Below are 20,021 nucleotides of genomic sequence, written 5' to 3' on the forward strand. Positions count from 1 at the left end.
AATGGCTGTGTATTTGAGAGCCTTGTGTGAAGGGGAAGGATCTGTAATCTTTGTATATTCAGGAAAAAGAGATGTAACAAAACAATAGACAGAAGATTTACAGGAAAGGAAGCTCAAAATCTCCGGCAGAATCCCCTGCAGCAAAAACCATCGTTCCATAGAATGAGGTTAATTAACTGGCAATTATTTCTGAAGTGCATCTGAATCAAATATATCTGCCACAAAGATGTCATTAAAAGAGTATCAAGCCACTGCTGGAAGTCAAGACTACTTAACACTCCCACCCTCACCACAACTGCACTGCTACTACTCATGACTGAAACTGCATGTCTCTCATGCTGGATCCCCTTCAGCCACGATTCACATAGGGAAACACATTCTTTCCCAAGCCCCCCTCTGCCCAGCCTGACTGCCAGCCAATGCCACTCACACTCCTGGAGGGCTCTTCTGCTAAATTAGAATGTCAAGAAAGTGGTGAGAATGAATCTCGTGTCTTCCCTCCTGCCCCAGCTGAACCGAGTCAATGGAAACAGGCTGTGTCTGCCTAGAAAGGATTTTAAAGATCAAAATCAGTGATCTCTGGTTTTGTCTGTGTTGTTCAGGCAGGCACACAGGTGATTTTACTGTTGTGCCTGACTCGAGACCACCAAGAACTGCTCCAAAGCATGGCGGGTATTGAGAACCACCTGTCAGCTGTTCTAGACACCTTCCCATTGCTGCCCTGAGGGCATGGTCCAGCTATGTCCTTGTTATGGCCTGCAAAAGAGGGTGGGAAAGGGCAGGAGACAGACTCAAAGCTGAAACACGTTGATGCCTCATGTGGCATCTATGGAGCAGGATGCAGCTGAGAGTTGTACCTGGGCTAGGTCTTCCCTGGAGGTTGCTTGGAACATAATGCACTGCTAAGAAAACCATTTCAACACCAGGCTCCCTCAGGGCTCTCTGGCACCCAAGGTGACCCCATTTCACAGGATTCAGGATTCAGAGTACACATTGCACCTTGAGTACTGTGTTCAGTTTTGGGCCCCTCACTTCAAAAAGGACATTGACGTGCTGAAGGATGTCTAGTGAAGGGCAACAAGGCTCCTGAAAGGTCTAGAAAACATGTCTTATGAGGAATGGCTGAGGGAGCTGGGTCTATTTAGTCTTGAGGAGGCTCAGGGGGAGCCTCATCACTCTCTACGACTACCTGGAAGGAGGCTGTAGTGAGGTGGGGGCCGATCTTTCCTACTGTGTCTGCAGTGAGAGGACTAGAGGAAATGGCCTTAAACTGAGACAGGGGAAATTCACATTAGATATTAGAACATTTCTTTTCACTGTTATGGTGGTCAGGCATTGGAATAGGTTGCCCAGGGAAACAGTGGAGCCACCATCCCTGGAGGTATTTAAGAGGTGTCTGGATCCGCCAATGGGTGATATGGTTTAGTCGTGTAGGGGTTAGTTACAGAGGCAGTGCTGGGTTGATGGTTGGACTGAATGATCTTAAAGGTCTCTTCCAACCTCGATGATTCCATGATCCTCACAACCCCGCCCCTCTCCCTCCACACACACGCGCGCGCTGGCAGTGGCGGGCAACAGGTGCTTCTTTCTCACACAACCGAAGGCCATGGGTAAGAAACGGAGATGTCTTCATTCCCCCTCGACAAGAAGGAAAGTGTAACGACAGGGAAACTTCGAACTACTCCAGCTCCGAGGGACTTCCCTCCGGCTCTGCCCAGCGCCGCCTCAGCGCGGGAGGCGGAGCCCGAGCGGACCCGGCGCTGGGGCGGCGCGGGGCGGGCGGGAGGCGGCCGCTCCTGCTGCAAGATGGCGGCGCAGAGGAGGAGTCTGCTGCAGAGTGTGAGTGGCACCTTCCCCCCCTCCGCGCACACGCACCCCCCAGGTGGGTGCGAGGGTGTCTCTGGGCCTCCTCCTCACCCGCCCCCCGCGCTGCCGTGTGGGAAGGGGGAGGTCCGCCCTGAGCGGGGCGGTGGGTTGCTGCCCTGCCGGCCCCTGTGCCGTCTGAGGGCAGGGGGTTCCAGCTAGCGAGCGTCTCTGCGGGGTCAGCGATCCGCACCCTGGGCTGACCTGCTGCTCTGCAGCGCTGGGGGGGCCACAGGTCGCTGAGGGGGGGGTGGGCCGTGCCGGTGCTGCGGGCTTCGGGGTGCCCCGCTGTGTGAGGGGGCAGCTGGCGACTGCAGGCCGTGAGGGAGATGGCGGCCCCAGGGGTGTCTCCCTAAGAGCTGGCTGCAGCACCGGGCCCCTGTCCCTTTGTCCTGGGTAAGTACTCCAGCGGGGATCCAGAGCCTTCCCTGCACTCCCGTGCCAGGGATGCGTGAGAGTCTGATTCGCCATAGGAATAGCTAAACTAGAGCAGTGCTGTATCAAGCGTAATCCCATGCAAATTTAACTTCAGGTTTCTTGTTAGCAAGAGACAAAGTGCAGCCAGAGCTCAGCTTCAGAGGGAAGGGAGGTGATAAGTGGTCCTGTTCTGCAGCACGGGGATGTGAAGTTATTAGCCGGTGTGGTGTGCTGCCTTGTTTGCAAAGGGAGGAGGGTTGAGAAGAGAGTGGGGATGGACTTGTAACCTGTACTGGACCAGGATCCTCGCTTCAAGCTGCTTGGGTTTTACATGGTCTCTTTCCTCTTCCTGTCTCCCAGGAACAGCAGCCCAGTTGGACAGATGACTTGCCATCCTGCCATCTCTCCGGGGTGGGCTCTGCTCCGAACCGTTCGTACAGTGCAGATGGCAAGGGCACAGAGGGTCACCCCTTGGAGGATAACTGGCTAAAATTCAGGTAAGTGGGCTGCACTTGGGACAGACTCCTGCATGCACAAGGGCAGGTAAAAGTGATATGCAGTTTGTCACACAGGGCTCAGAAGAAGAGGGTGGAGCCTGAGCATGCAGGAGGTGCCCGGAGGAACTTGTTACTTGTGTCTGTGTCTTACAGACATCTGTGACCTCTTTGCTTCTGCCCTCTTGGCAGGAGTGAGAACAACTGCTACCTCTATGGTGTCTTCAATGGCTATGATGGCAACCGAGTCACCAACTTTGTGGGTCAGAGGCTCTCTGCAGAACTGCTGCTGGGCCAGCTACATGCAGATCACAGCGATGCTGACGTGCGTCGAGTTCTGCTGCAGGTAAAGAAGCTTTGAGTGGGAAACGGCTGCTGCTTTTCACACTACCCGCCTCCTCTTTTTGCCATCAGGGGAGCAGCATCTGGTTTCTGTGTGGGTTGGAAACATCTGCCGCTGGTTGCAATTGCACTCATGGCGAGCATCTGTAGTGCTTTGTTTCACTCCCGCCTCAAACCCATCTGTCCCTCTGGCTCCGTCAGCACAGTGCTGAGAGCTGTCCAAGAAGCTGCAGCTACTCTTCCTTGGACGTGTAGGAACAAGTCAGCCTGTGAGGGAGATGACAGTGAGTGAAAGGGAGAAGTTAATGTGTAGGGAGATGGATTTGTGAGTGTGCTTTCTTGAGTGAAAGGCAAGTTCTTAAAATCAACACACAAGATCAGATAGGTCTCTGACATTCCTGTGAATGTAATTTTATGGTTTTGAGTTGTTGCAGGCTGTTTTTACAAGCTGTTAACTAGTCGCACTGAAACAATTGTGTTTCAATGTGATGTAGTGATCCTTGAATATCTGTACGTACAGTGATCATCCACTCTTACGAGCCAGTCTCAGATAGGTGGGGATGGGTAGCTTCAAAGGTCTGTAGGCATTGGATAAGAGCTTAGTTTTTCTTTATGGCCTTTTTTTAGGCTTTTGATGTGGTGGAAAGAAGTTTCCTGGAGTCCATTGACGATGCCTTGGCAGAGAAGGCCAGCCTGCAGTCCCAGCTACCAGAGGTAATGTAACCTTAAGAGCAGAGATTGATAGAGAGGTCCCATGCTCCAGATTGCTGGATAAGGTTTGGGCATATTAGTCAGTTTGGTCAAGGGAGGCTGTAAGTGAAAATTACTTCTCTGTGGTTCTCTTCTGCGAGCTTGCATGAAGTGAAGCAAGCCCTTTGGTCCATTTCCCAGAGTTCCCACTGTTCATACTGGCACTACTTAGACCCATCATTGGTTATCTGAGTAAGGAACTGAGTGTATCATGGAGAGGAGTTCAGGCTGTACATGTGGCTTTTCCAGAACAAAGCCATACGATGCAGAGGAGAGGCAAGGCCTCGAATTTGCATGGCATCTGGGCAACTGTGTGTTCTGTTCTTCAGGTGTACTGGACTGTCTGCTCCAGAACCTTATTGAAGCCATGTCATTTGCTAGGATTGAACAAAAAATACTGTGTCTTGCACAAGCTTGACACAAAGCTAAGACATGTCAAGTCCTTTCCCTACTGAATTTTTATTTCAACTGTGATACTGTGTGTTCAAGCTTCTCCCTCATTTTGGGTTCCAGGGTGTCCCTCATCACCAGCTCCCTTCTCAGTACCAGAAGATTGTGGAGAGATTGAAGGTTGTAGAGCAGGAGATCTCTGGAGGAGCCATGGCTATTGTGGCTGTCGTTCTCAACAACAAGCTCTACATTGCCAATGTGGGTGAGTTGGTTTTTGTCAGTGGCTCACTCTCGGCATTCCTGAGGATGGCAGCTGTTGTAGGAAGTAAAAGAAATTTGAATGTGGGGGACAGTTTCTTTGGTCTGTGACCAAGCAGTGATATGCTTGTTACTACAGGAGCACTTGAAATCAGCCTGGCTCTTTATCCCTACAGAGGTTGGCTGTATGACCAAAGAACAGAGGGAAAGTGGGTTGAGAGAAGTGGTGCAGGTTCAGTGAGAAATAGGGAACTTTCTTGTGAGATACTGGCTCAGGTCTGGATGAAGAGCTGCCTAGCAGGCCTACTCTGCTGCTAGCAAGTCTACTTTTTGAAGATCATGATGAGACAGTACATGAGCCTTTCTCTTCTTTTCTGTCTTTATTCCCGTCTGTTCCTTTTCCACTGGGATATGTTCTCCCTCTTAATGGCAGAGCTATCTGGTGCCTCATCTCGCTGCTCCCACTGCAGGTACCAATCGGGCACTGCTGTGCAAGTCCACGGTGGATGGGCTGCAAGTGACTCAGCTCAACGTGGACCATACGACAGAGAATGAGGATGAACTTTTTCGCTTCTCTCAGCTGGGTGAGTTTGAGTTTCATGTTCTTAGCGCAGAACATTGCATGACTCTGTTTATCTGGGGCACCAAGAATGACTCAAGCCACTGGAAACAATAAATGGCCACAAAAAGAAGCTTACTATGTTTTCAGATAACAAGTTCAGTGCCTTCTTTTTGTGCCTTTCTGAGGCTATAGAGTGAGTAAGCTCAGCTCACTGACCTAGTAGAAAACTATCCTTTTGATTCAAGTTTTGAGTGGTAGTTTAGTGTCCTGCTGCCAAACTGGCATTGATTTGCCCTCCAGCTGTGTGATTGCTGGAGTCAATAGGAAGGCAGGAGTGGAAGCACACAGCCAGAGGGTAGAAGTGAGGTGGACAATATATGAGTGCTCCTGTGGAGGCAAACCACAGTTGAGCTGGGTTAAGTTCTGTGTGATGCTGCACCCTCAGGATGGTACGTTTCAATATGCCTTTATACAAGCTGCTGCTGCAAAAAAGCAGCTTCACTTCAGAGAGAGGCAGGCCAAGCACTGGCATTTACTGCTCTCACATCAGTAACTATTGAGCTGACATTTTGCTTTAGGCAATTTCCCTTTTCCTTTACAGTGTTTGACATGTTTTCTCTCTTGGTGTAGAGCTAACCCAGACCACTTGTGTGATAGCTAGTACCAAATTCTTCTTATTGAGATACTTAGGTTCCGTACTTTTATTTAGGTAGATCTAAGGTGGCATTCTTCATTAGGTTCACCTGGCAGATATATTCTTATCTGGTGAGGCTGTTGATGTGGTAATATCTGCTGCTGGGTCTTGTTTTATTCTATTTCTCTGTAATTTCCTCTTTTACTCCTATTCCTGCACTAGGGATATGTGCTGTGAAACAGAAGACTGAATGAAAGAATCCTGGGAAGGAGACCTTTTGATTGCCTTTCTACTGCCAAAAATGCAGAATTTAGCTGCAGTCCATAGGAGGACAGGGATCTGTTAGATATACTGACCTTAACTTGGCACAGCAGTGGCGCTCCTGCCTGCAGTCCCAGGAGAAAGAAGAGCCTGTGGAACAGGACGGTGTGCACAGGCTGTTTTGGGGGCCCAGAGGAGGTGGTTGTAGGGCTAGGTTGAAGCACAGTGTTAAGAGGTAGTGGGGATAGCATTTGTCATGATGGTCCCTGTGTCACCACTCTGGGGAAGGGAGGGAGAGGTCTTGTGCCTTTGTGGCTCTTCACCCAGCACATCACAACTTGTTTGGTGCTCTGGGAGAGTGATTTAGACACAACCTCTCCAGTGTGCTCTGGGCCTCCCTGTGTTTGTGTCTGTCAATGGCACGTACCCCCCTGCCCGGAGCTGGCAAATGAGCCAGGCCGTGTTGAGTCAGCTGTGGTCTGCAGCAGATGGAGGAGTTGTGTCTTACTGCTGGGGTAGGTGTGGAGCCATCTGTGCAGCAAGGCTTGGTTTGACTCAAAGGGAGCGTTTCAGTTGGACCCCTGCCTTCACCTTGTACTGAGGACAGTCATCCCTAGATAAAATCTCAGTGTTTTCTGGCTGTTAGCTCTAGGTATAACCAGGAAAGGGGGGTTGCCAGGTAAGTGGCTCATCTGGTCTGAGTCCTGCCTCAAATAGTAGCTGCACCCAGATGGTCTCTGTTAGAACCTTCTTCAAGCTGGGATTACTTCCTAGCCCCTGCCAGGGGTATATCCCCTTAAATTTATAAATATTTGTTTGGTTAGTGTTCTTAGCTTAGGAGCAGCCCACATCAATTTGAGCACTTGAGCAAATTCAGTGTCTCTTCTAGATAGTTATCCTTTTCTCAGAATCTCAGAATCACAACCTGGGTAAGGTTGGAAGGGACCACATCTGGTCCAACCTCCCTGCTCAAGCAGGGCAATCCTAGAGCACATTGCACAGGTTTGCATCCAGATGGTTCTTGAATATCTCCAATGAGGGAGACTCCACAACCTCTCTCTGCAGTCTAGTGTACTAGGGGAATTGTCATATGGAGCTTAGGGACAGGGATCAGTAATAGACAGAAGAAGAAGCAGAATCCTTCACATATGTTTTCCTCCTTCCTGCCTTCTCCTCCCATCACACAGTCCAGAGCTGACAGGCACAGATGTTCTCCTGGCTTTTCGGCAAATGCCTGTGTGCCCAGGCCAGCTGCTGCTGGTGGCTTTGGACCAGGATGTGGGCTTTGTCTCGGGGCCAGCTGTTGCATTCAGTGTGCCTTTTGGGCTGCACGTGTCTCCCTCCTTTTCTCTCCTTCCCGGATCACAGCTAATGAAAAGGTGTCCCTTGGAACACAGCAAACTGCTATTCCTTTTCTCCCTGTATGGCTCCTGATGAATCTTCAGCATCTTCTTTTGTATTACAGTTCTATTTAGCTGCAGATATTTCTCTTCTCAGAGGAAGTTCTCCAGTTTCACAAAGTTAATTAAACATTTTTGGTTTTCAATCTGGCAGGCTTGGATGCAGGGAAAATAAAACAAGTGGGAACTATTCGTGGGCAGGAAAGCACTCGACGCATTGGAGATTACAAAGTCAAATACGGCTATACTGACATTGAACTGCTCAGGTCAGAAAAACTCAGCTTTGGAGTTTCAAGCCCTCCTTTTCTTCATGATCACTCCATTCACACCATCACTCCATATGTCACCATTAAATGCTAAATAACACTGTCTCTTTCCAGTGCTGCTAAATCTAAGCCCATCATAGCAGAGCCTGAAATCCACGGAGGGCACTCGCTCGATGGGGTGACTGGCTTCTTGGTGCTCATGTCTGAAGGGCTCTACAAAGCGCTGGAGGCAGCTCATGGGCCTGGGCAGGCCAACCAGGTGAGCTGGCTCACACAGGAAACGCTCCCTGGGCTATTGACTCACTTCAGCTGCTCCCTTATAGACTGTCCTCCTCATATGTCCTGTCAGTGCTGGCCAGGTTGAATGCCTGTGCCACCACATTCCAGTCTGTAATAGTATGGGAGCTGCTTTGCCAAGCCAGTTCTTCTAGGCAGCTGCCCGTCCCTTAAGAGTAGCCCATCAAAAGGGAGTGGGATGATCCAAGGCACAAGGGCACATATCAGCAGGTGAGATGGGCAAGCTTCACAGTCAGATGAGTTGCCATAAAAACTCTTAGATCAGATGGCAGGAAAAGGTTTCCTTCAAAATCTCCTAAACATCCTTCCTCTGATGTTTTTTTCCTTCTCTGCTCAGGAAATTGCAGCCATGATAGCCACAGAGTTTGCCAAGCAGACGTCTCTGGATGCTGTGGCACAAGCAGTAGTGGACCGGGTTAAGCGGATCCACTGTGACACTTTTGCCAGTGGTGGAGAGCGGTCCAAGTTCTGTCCCCGTCATGAAGACATGACGCTGCTTGTGAGGAATTTTGGGTACCCCCTGGGTGAGATGAGCCAGCCCACGCTGACACCAACGCAAGGTGTGTTGGGGGGAGAATGAGACAAAATGGAGGGGGGGAAGATAAGATCTCTTGATTGATCCAGAACTGACCTCATATCAGGAGAGGAGGTACTTGGGGTAGAAGGAATTTTCTTATTAAACAGATTATTGGCTTTTGACATGTGGAGTCTTTGACAATTTTATAGAATACAGTACAGCATCTAATAAAGGCACTTTCTAATAAATTCTTGGGTTCTTTGGGCCCTCTTTGCTGCTGTGCTGCACCCTCAGTTGCTCATGTCTCAACTGCATTTTATAACTTCTGTTTTCTCCCTTCTCAGGAGGCCGTGTCTACCCAGTCTCTGTGCCATATTCCAGCTCCCAAAGCACAAGCAAGACAAGTGTCACGCTGTCTCTTGTAATGCCTTCCCAAGGCCAGATGGTCAATGGTGCCCACAGCAGCTCAACTCTGGATGAAGCCACCCCTACCCTCACTAAGTAAAGTCCTGCTCTCTTGCTACTCACAGTTTTTCCTGCACCTCACACGGTGTAAAGTGGTTGCAAAGCAGAGGCACCTGTCAGTTACCCGTCAGTCATTCCCTTATCTGTAGCATGGCCCCCCCGACTGCAGTATTGACAGCCAGCAAATTGTGTTAGCTGGAAAGCGATTGTGTGAGAGTGGGAATGAGTGAAGCGAGCAGCTCTGAAGCCAGCTCTGGCAACATGCCTTGGGAGCAGCATCTGCTGCTGTTCATGGAGGGCACTGGCAGCGAGCAGCCCTTCTCTTTGGATCTTGTGTACCAAGTGTGTTGGGTACTGTGCACAGAGGGAGTGTGGGTGCCCTTCATTTTAGTGAGGAAGAGAGACTATGCAGGCCACCTGTAAGGCTGCTGGAGAGGCTGCACTGCCTCAGAGGCCAGGAAGAAAGTGTATAAAGCTTAGAATTGGGTCCTATTTGGATCCACTTTGCGGGATCATACTACTTAGTGGCTGTGGTTTAGGTTGAGCCTTTGTCACAGGATGGTGCGTGTACACACTGCAAAGTGAAGCAGTGCTGTGGATATTGTGTTCTGTAGCTCCCGAAACAATGAAGCTGACACCAGAGCTGCTTTGGCTGCAGCACAGGTCACACAAAAATAGCTTTCCTTGCTGCCTGACTCTTCCCATAAAGCTTGCACTGTTACAGGTATGGGGAGGCCGGCAGAGTGCATGCCTTTTTTTTTTGGACTTTTTTTTTTTTTTTTTTCCTTCTACCTCTCCTCTGTTCATCAGATGCCTGGTTGTATTTAAGGCCTTCAAGTTAATGTGAATCAGATATCTTTGATGTTTGTCAATTCCAATCAGCTCTCAAGTCTACTAGTGTTCTCATAGAGCAAGTGCCTGCAACTGTTTGCTAGGATAGCTTGATCTGTGAAGAAACTGGTGCTTGTTCTGATACTTTTCTTGTCTAACATAAAGGTGGTTGTGTTCTCTCTTTTTCTCTCCATAGCCAAAGCCCAACTGTGACACTCCAGTCGACTAATACTCACACACAGAGCAGCAGCTCAAGTTCAGATGGAGGTCTGTTCCGCTCCCGGCCTGCCCACTCACTCCAGCCAGATGAGGATGGGCGTGTGGAGCCCTATGTGGATTTTGCAGAGTTTTACCGGCTTTGGAACATGGACCATGGCGAGCAGGGAGCACTGACTGTGTCCTAACATGGTGATCTGCCTCCTGCAGACACCTGAAGCTCGGCTGCGAGAGCAAAGAGTGAGTGCTCCACTGAGGGCTGTGTTCTGCCCAGAGCTAACTCCTACACAGGATGTGCTGGACACTGGGCAGGGGAGCTTGTGCACTACACACGCGTTGCCTGTGCCATGCTCCCAATCCTGACCAGCCTCATTCCCTTGGAAGCCCTGTGAACAGGGGAAGGGGTCTTGAATGCAACCCTCGCTGCAGGTTTTTGCAAATAAAGATGCAGAGGGGGCTCCTTCTGGATGGTGCAAGAGGCAAGGCCTGTACAAAGGCTGCGTGTGTGTGTGTGTGTGTGTGTGTGTGTGTAGGTGTACACGTGTGCCTGCGTGTGTGTTGTCATAAAGTTTCCACAACTCAATTCATAATGCTGTGATTCCAGTGTTCAACTCCATAGAAGATACCTCTATTTTGCAGAATAAATAACTTATAGCTACAGTCATTGGCACCCATGTGGCTTGCTCTCTTCCTTATAATGTCATGTGTGGGTGTGACAGCTCCTGGTGAAACCCTCTATTCCAGAACAGAGGGTTGCACCTTGCAGCAGGCAAGCTTCTGCTGTAAAGTGGCCTGAGCCCTTGCTGGTGACTTAAAAGCATAAGCTCTTTGCTTACTTATTTGCTGAGCTTTGGCACTGAATTATGGCTTGGAGTTAAATTATAAATTCAGGTTATTGTTTTTTGTAGGTAAAATGCACATTATTTCCCTTAATGCAGGCCATCTGGAAAATTGTATAGGGCAGGTGGAGTTTGTAATGCAGTTTTCCTGTACAGGCACCTGGTAGTGCACAGCTGGAATGCACAACCCTATCGTGATGCCTTGAAGATGCAGATGCGCACCCTCGTGCCAGAGCGAGGAGGTGTGCAGGGAGGAGAGGAGGGTTCCTGCTGGTCTGCTGGCTGCGCGTCGGGTGAGCCGAGGCCTGGACTAGCTGGTGGAGGCTTCGGGGTCACAGCGATCTTCAGTTCAGCTTTCTGACGGCAGGCGGCAAGCGAGGCTCTTCCCTCTTCCTCTAGCCGTCCCCTTCAGCCCGCCTCCCTCTCTGCCTTTCCCCAGCAAACACGGGAGGCCTTGGGGGGTCTGACCGCTGTGCCGCAGCGCCTGGTACCTCAGCGGGGAGTTGTGATGAGGCACCAAGCAAAGACACGAGAAGGCTAGAGGGAATAGAGGAGAAGGGGCAAGTGAAAGAACTGGCCTGGGTTCCTTCCTGGATGTATTTTTGTTTTCAGGCTTGTCACCTTAGGAAGAAGGGGAATGGGAGAGGAAAAGGATGATGTAGCAGGGGATGGATGCTACAGTTAAGGCCAGTGTGTTGCCAAACCCTGATGTGTGCAGGTTCAAGGCACCTGTGGCATGCCAGCTTGGAAAGGAGAAGAAGGGGATTCATCCCTTTGGATAAATGAAATAGTACTGAGTGCCCCGAGGCAAGACCTGAGTTCACTGAGAAATACGTGGGCAGGATCAGAGCTGTGAGAAATGCCTGTTTCCTTGGAAGGCACAACAGGAATCCCTTGCACGTAGGTGGGTGGCTCTCTGCCACTGCCCCTTCCAGGTACCACTGGCACGGCTTTGCCCTGCGGGGTTTCGGGTGCTGCTGGGCTGCCTGCAGAAGCTTGTGCTTCCCTGCCCCCCTGTAGTTCCCAGGAAGTCTGGGTGTGCTGAATGTGCCAGCACAGACACCTCCAGTTGAGACCCTTCCAGCCCCGCCAGGGAGGTGGCGTTCAGTGATGTGGAGGCAAAGGCGGCAGAGTTGTGTGAGGTTTGGTGCCTTGTCCCCAAGACTGAACAAGGCAGGGGCTGGCTGTCCCTCAACCCTGTCCTCTGCCCTTGCCTCTGCCCTGCGAGGAGCAGGGAGTTCAGGTATCTGAGCCCAGCCTGGCCTTGCTGTGCAGAGCTGCTCTGAAATGTCATTTGACCTGGGGACCATATCCTCCAGATTGTTGTGTGGCTATTTAGTAGGACAGTGTGATCCTGGTATGGACTAAAATGGAGTTGAAAAGGTTTTATCCTATTCTGTGTTCCCTAACCTGGCACAAATTTCAATAGCTGTATAAACAAGTTTTTCTTGCTTATTCCCCCATCACATTTATCTATGGTATTTGCGAACTTATACCGAGAACAGTTCCAATGGGAAATATTCCAGCAAGTGGATGCTCCAGATAAAAGTTTAAGAATTGCCAAACACACTTATATAAAGCAGATCATGCAAAACAAACTGATCCTTTGGCATCATTACCAATTTAGGAAGTACAAAAAAATAAAGTGGGTAGGAGCGGGTGGATCACACTAAGCTGTGTCTGTACAGCCACTGGGAAAAAGTTGAGGAAAATGGTTTTTCTGTATATGCTACATAAGCTGTGGCTTAGGATTCTGGGTCAAAGAAACAAACTGAACATTGTGTACAGGGGAAGGAGGCTCATGAGCGAATATTGGTATTTAATATCGTTCTCAGGGAGCGATAAGAAGATGCAGGCAGTAAAATCAGTGGAAAAACCTTCTCTCCTCTGCCCCTCTAAAATGAAGGAGTGGATGGAATAGGACAGAGTGATCTGGAGAAACGAGCAGGGGCCTTTTTGCAGTGTAGTGAAATTCAAAACCACTAGAAATTTAAAGTCCTAGATAGAGAGAAAAACAGTGCAGCTACGCTCCACAGGACTGCTGGAGAGGAGCTGGTAAATTAAAATCTGACTATGCACGATAAGTCTGCCATAAAGGCAGCTAATCTTCTTTTTCAAGAGCTATCCCCCTGCAAGACAGGGGTAGAAATAAGAAGCCCTATCCCTGGAACATGAGCAGCGGGAATGCTCTGCATGTCCGCATGTCCCTGAGCTGTGGGCATTGGCTGAGGGTCATTAAAGGTGCTCAGGCCGGTGAGACAGGCTAGGAGAAGGTCCTGGTCCCAGTTCTTGTGGGCAGGCAGTGAGGTAAGCAGGCAACCAGGCTGAAGTGGCGTGTGGAGGATTCAGCAGGGCTGAAGATGATCCAAAGCCTTTAGACGCTCTTGGGGAGGACTGAAGCTATGTGTGCCTCGCTGCACACCAGGAGTGTGAAGAAAACCCAGCAAAGACTGGAAAGGGCTTTGTAAGCCCCCCACTGCCTGTAAGGACCTTCAGAAAGAGCTGTCTGAAAGAGAAGGCCATGTCAGTGCCATCAGTGCTCCCTGCACCATGCAAGGGTAATGTAGCATCCTCAACCAGAGTCTCTGCTCCCTCAGCTGCCATGCTCTGAAGAGGGAGGAATGTGTTCCCCTTGTTTTTTTCCACCACATTAAGGTTTTGACAGTGTTAGGAGATAGCAGAAGGGTTTGTGGCACCACTGAAAAAATGCCACAATTGGCGTCCTGTTGTCGCAGAGTGGAGAAAGCCATAGCTGAAGGGTGAATCTGCCTAAGAGATGTATCATTTAATTTGATAGCTAATAGATAGCTGTTTATACAAAATAGTCTGATTTTTCCTTCCTTAGAATTTCTAAGGAAGGGCTTTAGAGTAATCCTGTATAGTTTATTACTCAAGTGACGCCTTTCTCGGGTGAAGAGCATCGTTGGCATCCTAAAACATCCATGCCATTAACGTGGATTGTAAATAAACCACCAGGGATGGGTTAGGTATTTTAAATCCTATAGCTCTTTCTGCAAGCATAGGAATGCTATTCGGAGCATTTTGGCTAAAGTTCAGCATGAGTACTTGTATTCTGCCAACTCCAATCCCCTCCTGGAGTTTCAAATGGATACGATATTTATCTTCACTTCCTGTCTTAACTATTGTGTGTTGTCACTGTAGGTTGCTAAACAACTGCTGTCTGATCAGTGGCTGCATTTTGCTGGCAAATAAAGTGAGCCCCATGTGCGTATGAACCATAAAGCTATTTGGAGCCCTTGCATAAGAACCCCAAGATACGTGTAAGCTGTTAATATTTATTATGTGGAGCTGAGAACATCACTGAAGATGGAGGGATTAGAGTAACTGAGTTCAGGCTGTTGAACAGCCAGACAGAATGAAAGAGAATACAGATGCCCTGAAGGAATAAGAGCAAAACGCATGAGGAATTTTCTGTATGCAGGATTAGACTCCAGTGGAGCATGGAAAGAAAAAGCCTGGAAATGCTCAGGAGAGGCAGAGCAGATAGGGTGGATTCAGTGGTATGGCTTCTTTCTTGGAGGTGAATCTTTCCTTCTATGCTTCCCCCAAACAAGCATCAGCTTACCCATGGGCTCACTGGCTGCAAACAGCAAGAGGCCTGTGAGAAGGGATCTGCCACATCAGAATGCAGGTCAGATGAGGTGTTTCCAAGCCACAAGAAAGAGGATTCAGTTTTCTGGGATGTGCAATGCTTGGGCATTGGCCCTCTCACTGCTAGATGTTTCAAGAGTCTTCTAACCTGTTATTGCTTTTTGCCTCATCTCTCAAGAACAGCGTGACCTGGAAACTCTGCATTTCTTCTGCGGGTTTTGCCTGAGCTGGGCAAAGAGCTTTTCTCTGCCTTAAAAACATCAAGCGATGGCAGGGAGCAACAGCAGCCCCTTTCTGTGGAGCAAGGTCCTCAGCAAACCAGCTGCTTTAATGTCCAAAGGACTGGTAACAAGGAAAGGCAAGGCTCAGAAAGCTGGAGGCTCTGGAAGGGCAGCCAACACTACACCTCCCAGTGTGGAAGCTACAGAAATGCTTCTGCACAAAGCCCTTATGGCTACTGTGGACTAAGGTGGCCAGCAGCCACCAAAATATCTTGGGAAGCCATGGTAGTTTGTTTCCAAAAGCAGCCAAAAGCCCAGTCATCCAAAACTGAGGTTCCTGCATTTAGTTGGGCTTTTCCAGATACATGGTGCAGAGCTCCCAACCAAAGTGAAAATGGGCAAAGATAGCTGCCTCCAACCTCTGATGAGAGTTGGTTGCTTTGGAAAATTCAGGACTCCTTTCAAAGTAGGGGGATCAAAGCCGAGCTATTAGTGGTTTTATGCCTCAGCGGTTCGGAAAGTCCCTCGCTCCAGCCAGCGGCAACTGGCAGTTGAAGCAAAACAGGTAGCCCCTCTCGTTTGCCTGTGTGCTCTGGGCTCCTCCTGCCCTTGTCAGTGCCAGAGCCTCTCAAACTCTGTCTTGGCTGCAATCCTGCTCAGCAAAATGGCCAAAAACCTGGTGCATCCATCACCTCCAAGGAAGGTGGGCAGGGTCCTGCTCAGCCAGGCAGGCAGTTATCTCATGCAGACAGTACCGTGTGGGAGGAGGGGAGAGCTCCAGTGCCTTGTCTTGACCAGATCTCCACCACAGACCCACTGTGCAATCCCTGTGTGAGGGGCACCAGCCACCCACGTCAGGAAAGGGAGACTTCTGGGCCTAGTTTTAGGCAAAGCAGAGCAAACGGGCTGGGTCACACAGTTTAGCCTTGGCTAAAGGTTTCCTGTGGGTGCCACTGCACGGTGGCTGTGAGAGCAGAAACAGAAATTCACCTCTGAATGGGCTGGCCAGGCAGTGCTCTTTGGTTCAGCATGGAGACTGGCCCCAGTCAGCCCTTCTGTGACCCACAGCAATTTTTACCTGCAGCCACTTGCTGCATGAAGAGGGAAGAGGGTCATCCCTCTGTTTGGAGTAAGAAACATACAGAGGAACAGCTTCAGAGCTCATCCCTAAAACATTCACAACTCTTAAATACAAATGAGTCAGGCACTGAATTAAAATGGGTTTTAATATGAATTCTTCATCCAGGTAGTTCAATAATTTACTGAACTCCCCACCCTCTAATCCAAATGTATTCTGGAGCCAACTGCTTTTTCCTTATTGTTCCTGTCATTAGCTCTTCCAGGAGTTCTCAGCTGCTGCAGTGAGAAATATCCAAAATAGCTCCACAAGGGACTTCTTGGTGATCTGAAGGCTTGAAACAACAACAGCAAAAGAAAAAAAAAGGGTATACAGGAAACGGAAAAGGTGAGGAAACAAAACCGAGATGCAGTCAATAAAAGCTTTCAGAGAGGAGATAAGAGCAACAAAACACAGAATGGCTTGCTGCTCACTAAAGGTGTGATGGGAATGAAAAGAGCTTTTGCAAATGTCTGGAGGGGGAAAGAAATTAGAGGAGAAGTGTATCCATTAGTAAATGAGTGTGTGAGCGTATTATTCATGGCTGCAAATATCTGAGCTGCAAAAGCGCAACATTTTTATTTCTATCTGCCTTTAGTGGCAAATTTAAGAATTTTGGATAGCAAGGATGTAATTAAGACCCAATAAAGCAGCTTGTGCCTGCTGCTGCAAGCAAGGAACGTGGTAGCATCCCTCCCAAACTCCACACAGCTGTTCACCTGGATGAAGTTACTCTGTGTTTGCAGAACTGCAGCTTAAATCAGCATGAAAAAAACCAAACAGATGCAGCACTTTGATAGAAATAAGGTATTTAATATGTCCAACGATTTAGCTGAGGTGCATATTAGCTGGTGCTCTTCACCATTGGACTTCATTCTCGCTAAGTCATTGAGGTCCTGCAGCTGTTGGGCACCAAGGGACCCTCGCTGTGATCTCCTTGAACCGCAGCGTTGCCTCTTGGAGGGGTGCAGGAGGACTGTGCTGTGCCTGGCAGCAAGGTGGGCGGCCGAACGTGCCTGCAATTTGCAGCTGCCATTGCCGATCCCACCACAAAGCCGCTGTTAATTGTTATGCTTGGCACCTTCAGACAGCCTGGCTACATCTGGTCGGCCGCCTGCCAAGCGTGTGAGCAAATGTGTAGTTCTGGGGAGACACATCGTGCTAATGGTCTTATGTGGAGCTTTGAGTAGGCTGGGAACCTGAGGCTCTCCAAGCAGGAGAAGCATTTCACTCTTCTCTAATTAGACCAATTTCTCAAACCCAGGCATTGGAGCAGGGCTGCGATTCCTAGAGAAATGGACGGCTCCACAGGCTGTTTGCCAAACCCGCCATGGACTTAGCAGGACCCCCCATGCAGGGAAGCTGGGAAGCACGCTGCTGCACTGAGCCTTTTGCCACAGCCTCTCCCACACCTCACAACTAGATGGGTGCATGCCGGTTTTGGTGTCCTCAGGGCAGCCAAACCCCATGACACAAACCAAAATGTGGTGAACATGGCAGTGCTGGGTTAATGGTTGGACTTGATGATCTTAGAGATATTTTCCAACCTAAACAATTCTACTACTCTATGACAGGGGAGAGATGTGAGGTGCAAGTGTTGGCAAGGTACTGCATTCACTGTGAAAGCCAACTTCATGCCCAGCAGCAGAGAAATGAGGGCAGTTTCCAGAAGAAGAGCAGACATGCCTGGAGTTTGAGGGACGAGAGAAGATTATGTTGTCACAACCAACTCCAGGTGGCTGGAGTTTATTGAACCACAGGTGGGTGGCAGCTTCGACAGGAAATTTCAGCAGATAATATAAGCATTTTTGTGTCTCCGAAAAAGAGAATGAAAATTGACAAGGCTATAAATACAGCTATGCGAAAGTGCACTGCCTGAAGAACCCGGACTGCGATGACAAATGACTGCTGAGTGCTATTTAGGGCACAGAGGCCTAAGAAAGTGCCAGCGAACTAAATATCTAGTCAAGCCTTGGCACCTTCATTAATGGGTTCAAGGGAGGATGGCAAAGGGAGCTGCTACAGCCTCTCAGCTTATCCAGGGCTGATGAAGTCCCTATGCTGGAAAATGGCTCTGAGAAGCGTGAGCTGCAGCAGTATCACTGCAGAAACTCTCCCAGGCAGCAACGCTGGGGTCGTGATGGCCTCATTATAAGGTATGTTCACTAAACCTCATTAAGCAGACCATCTAGGGTAGGCACATGGCCAAGAGGTAGCACAAAAGTGGGCTAGGGCATGTAGATTTGGTGGGCACAAACCACTGAGACATTAGGAAAATATAATGGGCATCAAAATCAAAACGGTTTGGTGTGATGCCCCACGTTGGACAACCTCCAGTGAGAAAGCCCTATGGAGCTGGGATGTCCAAGCATCCTGATCTGCTGATTTCTCCATGCCTGTTTCGGTGCCTCCATTTATTTTTGCTAGCACAATCAAAAAATCCAAGTGACACAAGTGTTTTCAAATAGGAATGATTCCCTGGCCAAACACCAGTGATATTCTGACTTTTTATTCCCGCCTGGTATGTAAACACATTTCAAAGGGCTTCAGCAGCAAAGGAGAAGGAATTTCTGTTCTGAGCCAGCTCCTGCTAACTGAGAGCAGTGTCCATGCTCTCTGGGCACTGGATAGGTGTCACTCCTGATCTATGGGGAAGAGGAGAAGGAAGCAGCTCCAGAGTTTAGTGTTTGAACTCATCTTGGACTGCTGACATTGCAGCTCTATTGCTGGTGGGCTGAACTCTGCAGTGTCTCCATCTTCTCGCTTAATCCCAGGCTGCCCTTTGGCTCTTTTGGAGGAACCAGAGGAAACCAGGTAGAGGAACTGATTTGGACTAAAAAATAAGCCAGGAGAAAAAGAATTTTAAAAGGGGATTTTTTCAGACAGAGCAGTTCTCCAGCTGGGCTTGGCGAATGGACTCACGTGCAGCCAAGCTGCTTGCGGCGCTCGGTTTTGGAGTCATTCCCACTGTGGGGGTTTTAGTGTGGACAGCAGGCTGGAGAAGTGCACAGGAGCCTGGGAAGCATGAGCAAGATGCAGAAAACTCTGTTCAGCCTTGCTGAGCTGGTACCTCACAGGGACCACTGACAGGAAGGGGCAGAGCGAGATACACCTCTCTGAGGACTGGGGAAACTGGAGAGGAGCCAGTGCAGGTGGTAGCAGGGTGGTGATGTGGGCAAAACTGGATTTTGCTACCCTGAGGGTAGGAAAGGGCTGAAGGGAGGAAGGTCAAGGGGGACAGTGCAGCCACAGAAATTAGAGGAGGGACAGAGTGACTTCCTGTGCTTCTTATCCTGATCCTGGCCACTTGTAGTGTTGGCCAAGGTGCCCTGACTTCCTGCCGTCAAATGTCTCCGAGAGCTGGCTCATGCCCAGCAGCCAGGAAGGGCTGTAGTGTGCTAGCACAGGCTTGAGAGGTTGAGGACTATAAAATGGATTTAATCCCCTTCTAACAGCTGAGATCTGAGGAAAGATTTGCAAACCACCCCATCAGTGGCAGAACCCCGTTTCTGCAGAGCCAGGGACAGGGCTCCCCAGTCTCCTATACTCAGCTCCATGCAGTGGTGGTGTCTTTTTCCAGAGATGTACAACAATGTCTTGCTCATCCCTGACTCCCTTACTCTCCTCTCAAATCCCCAAATACCTCTAGTTTATTACTCCAGCAGCAGTGGCGTTCCCACAAGGGAGCAAGCACCATCGTTGGCTAACCAAGGCATGTCAGAGAGACACTTTCACTCTCCCTTGTTCCAGCTACACTGAGCACACAGGCTGGTTGGAAATGAGAGAGACCAGTGGAGATTGGTCCCTAGGGAATGTATCCTCCTCACAGCTCCCAGGGAGGATCAGCAACAGGGATGAAGTCAATTCTCCATTACCCGCAGCAGGGGGAAGGCAGCCGGGGCTTGCGGGGAGCTGGCAGGAAGATGGAGGAGTTGAAGAGATGCAGCAGAGTTTGCACTGCATTTACTAATCATACCTAAAACATGAGGCCAAGCCATTTGTTTATGGTCTGGCTGATGTGCAGCATTTTGATCACAGTGACTGCTGCTAGAGAGAGACCAGACGCCCTCAGAAAAGCCGTCAGCTTCTCACAATCCTCCTACACTGGTGTAAAAGGCCACCACAGCCTTAGAAGAGCAGCACTGCTGCACACAAAAGCATGGTGCAGCAGCACGAGGATGCAAGCATCAGCAAAAGGAAACTGTGCTTGGAGAATTACTCTCAGCTATTTCACAGCAGCTTGAGCCTGTATGCGTGTCCTGCCCCAAA

At 49.5% G+C, this 20,021-nt stretch overlaps 1 protein-coding gene across 1 annotated transcript; it reads left to right on the forward strand.

Annotated features, from left to right (window-relative positions):
* The first annotated feature begins 552 nt into the window (after positions 1-552).
* TAB1 (TGF-beta activated kinase 1 (MAP3K7) binding protein 1) lies at positions 553-10,633 on the forward strand. The gene is made up of 11 exons (XM_027722704.2): positions 553-1,839; positions 2,641-2,777; positions 2,967-3,120; positions 3,744-3,830; positions 4,380-4,518; positions 4,985-5,098; positions 7,526-7,637; positions 7,752-7,896; positions 8,272-8,494; positions 8,796-8,952; positions 9,944-10,633. The coding sequence occupies exons 1-11, from the start codon at positions 1,624-1,626 to the stop codon at positions 10,149-10,151; spliced, it is 1,692 nt and encodes a 563-aa protein (XP_027578505.1). The 5' UTR covers positions 553-1,623; the 3' UTR covers positions 10,152-10,633.
* Positions 10,634-20,021: the final 9,388 nt, after the last annotated feature.

The sequence above is a fragment of the Pipra filicauda genome, unplaced genomic scaffold (assembly GCF_003945595.2).
Source record: "Pipra filicauda isolate LSUMZ 115617 unplaced genomic scaffold, ASM394559v2 scaffold95_size2449627_pilon, whole genome shotgun sequence".
NCBI lineage: Eukaryota > Metazoa > Chordata > Aves > Passeriformes > Pipridae > Pipra > Pipra filicauda.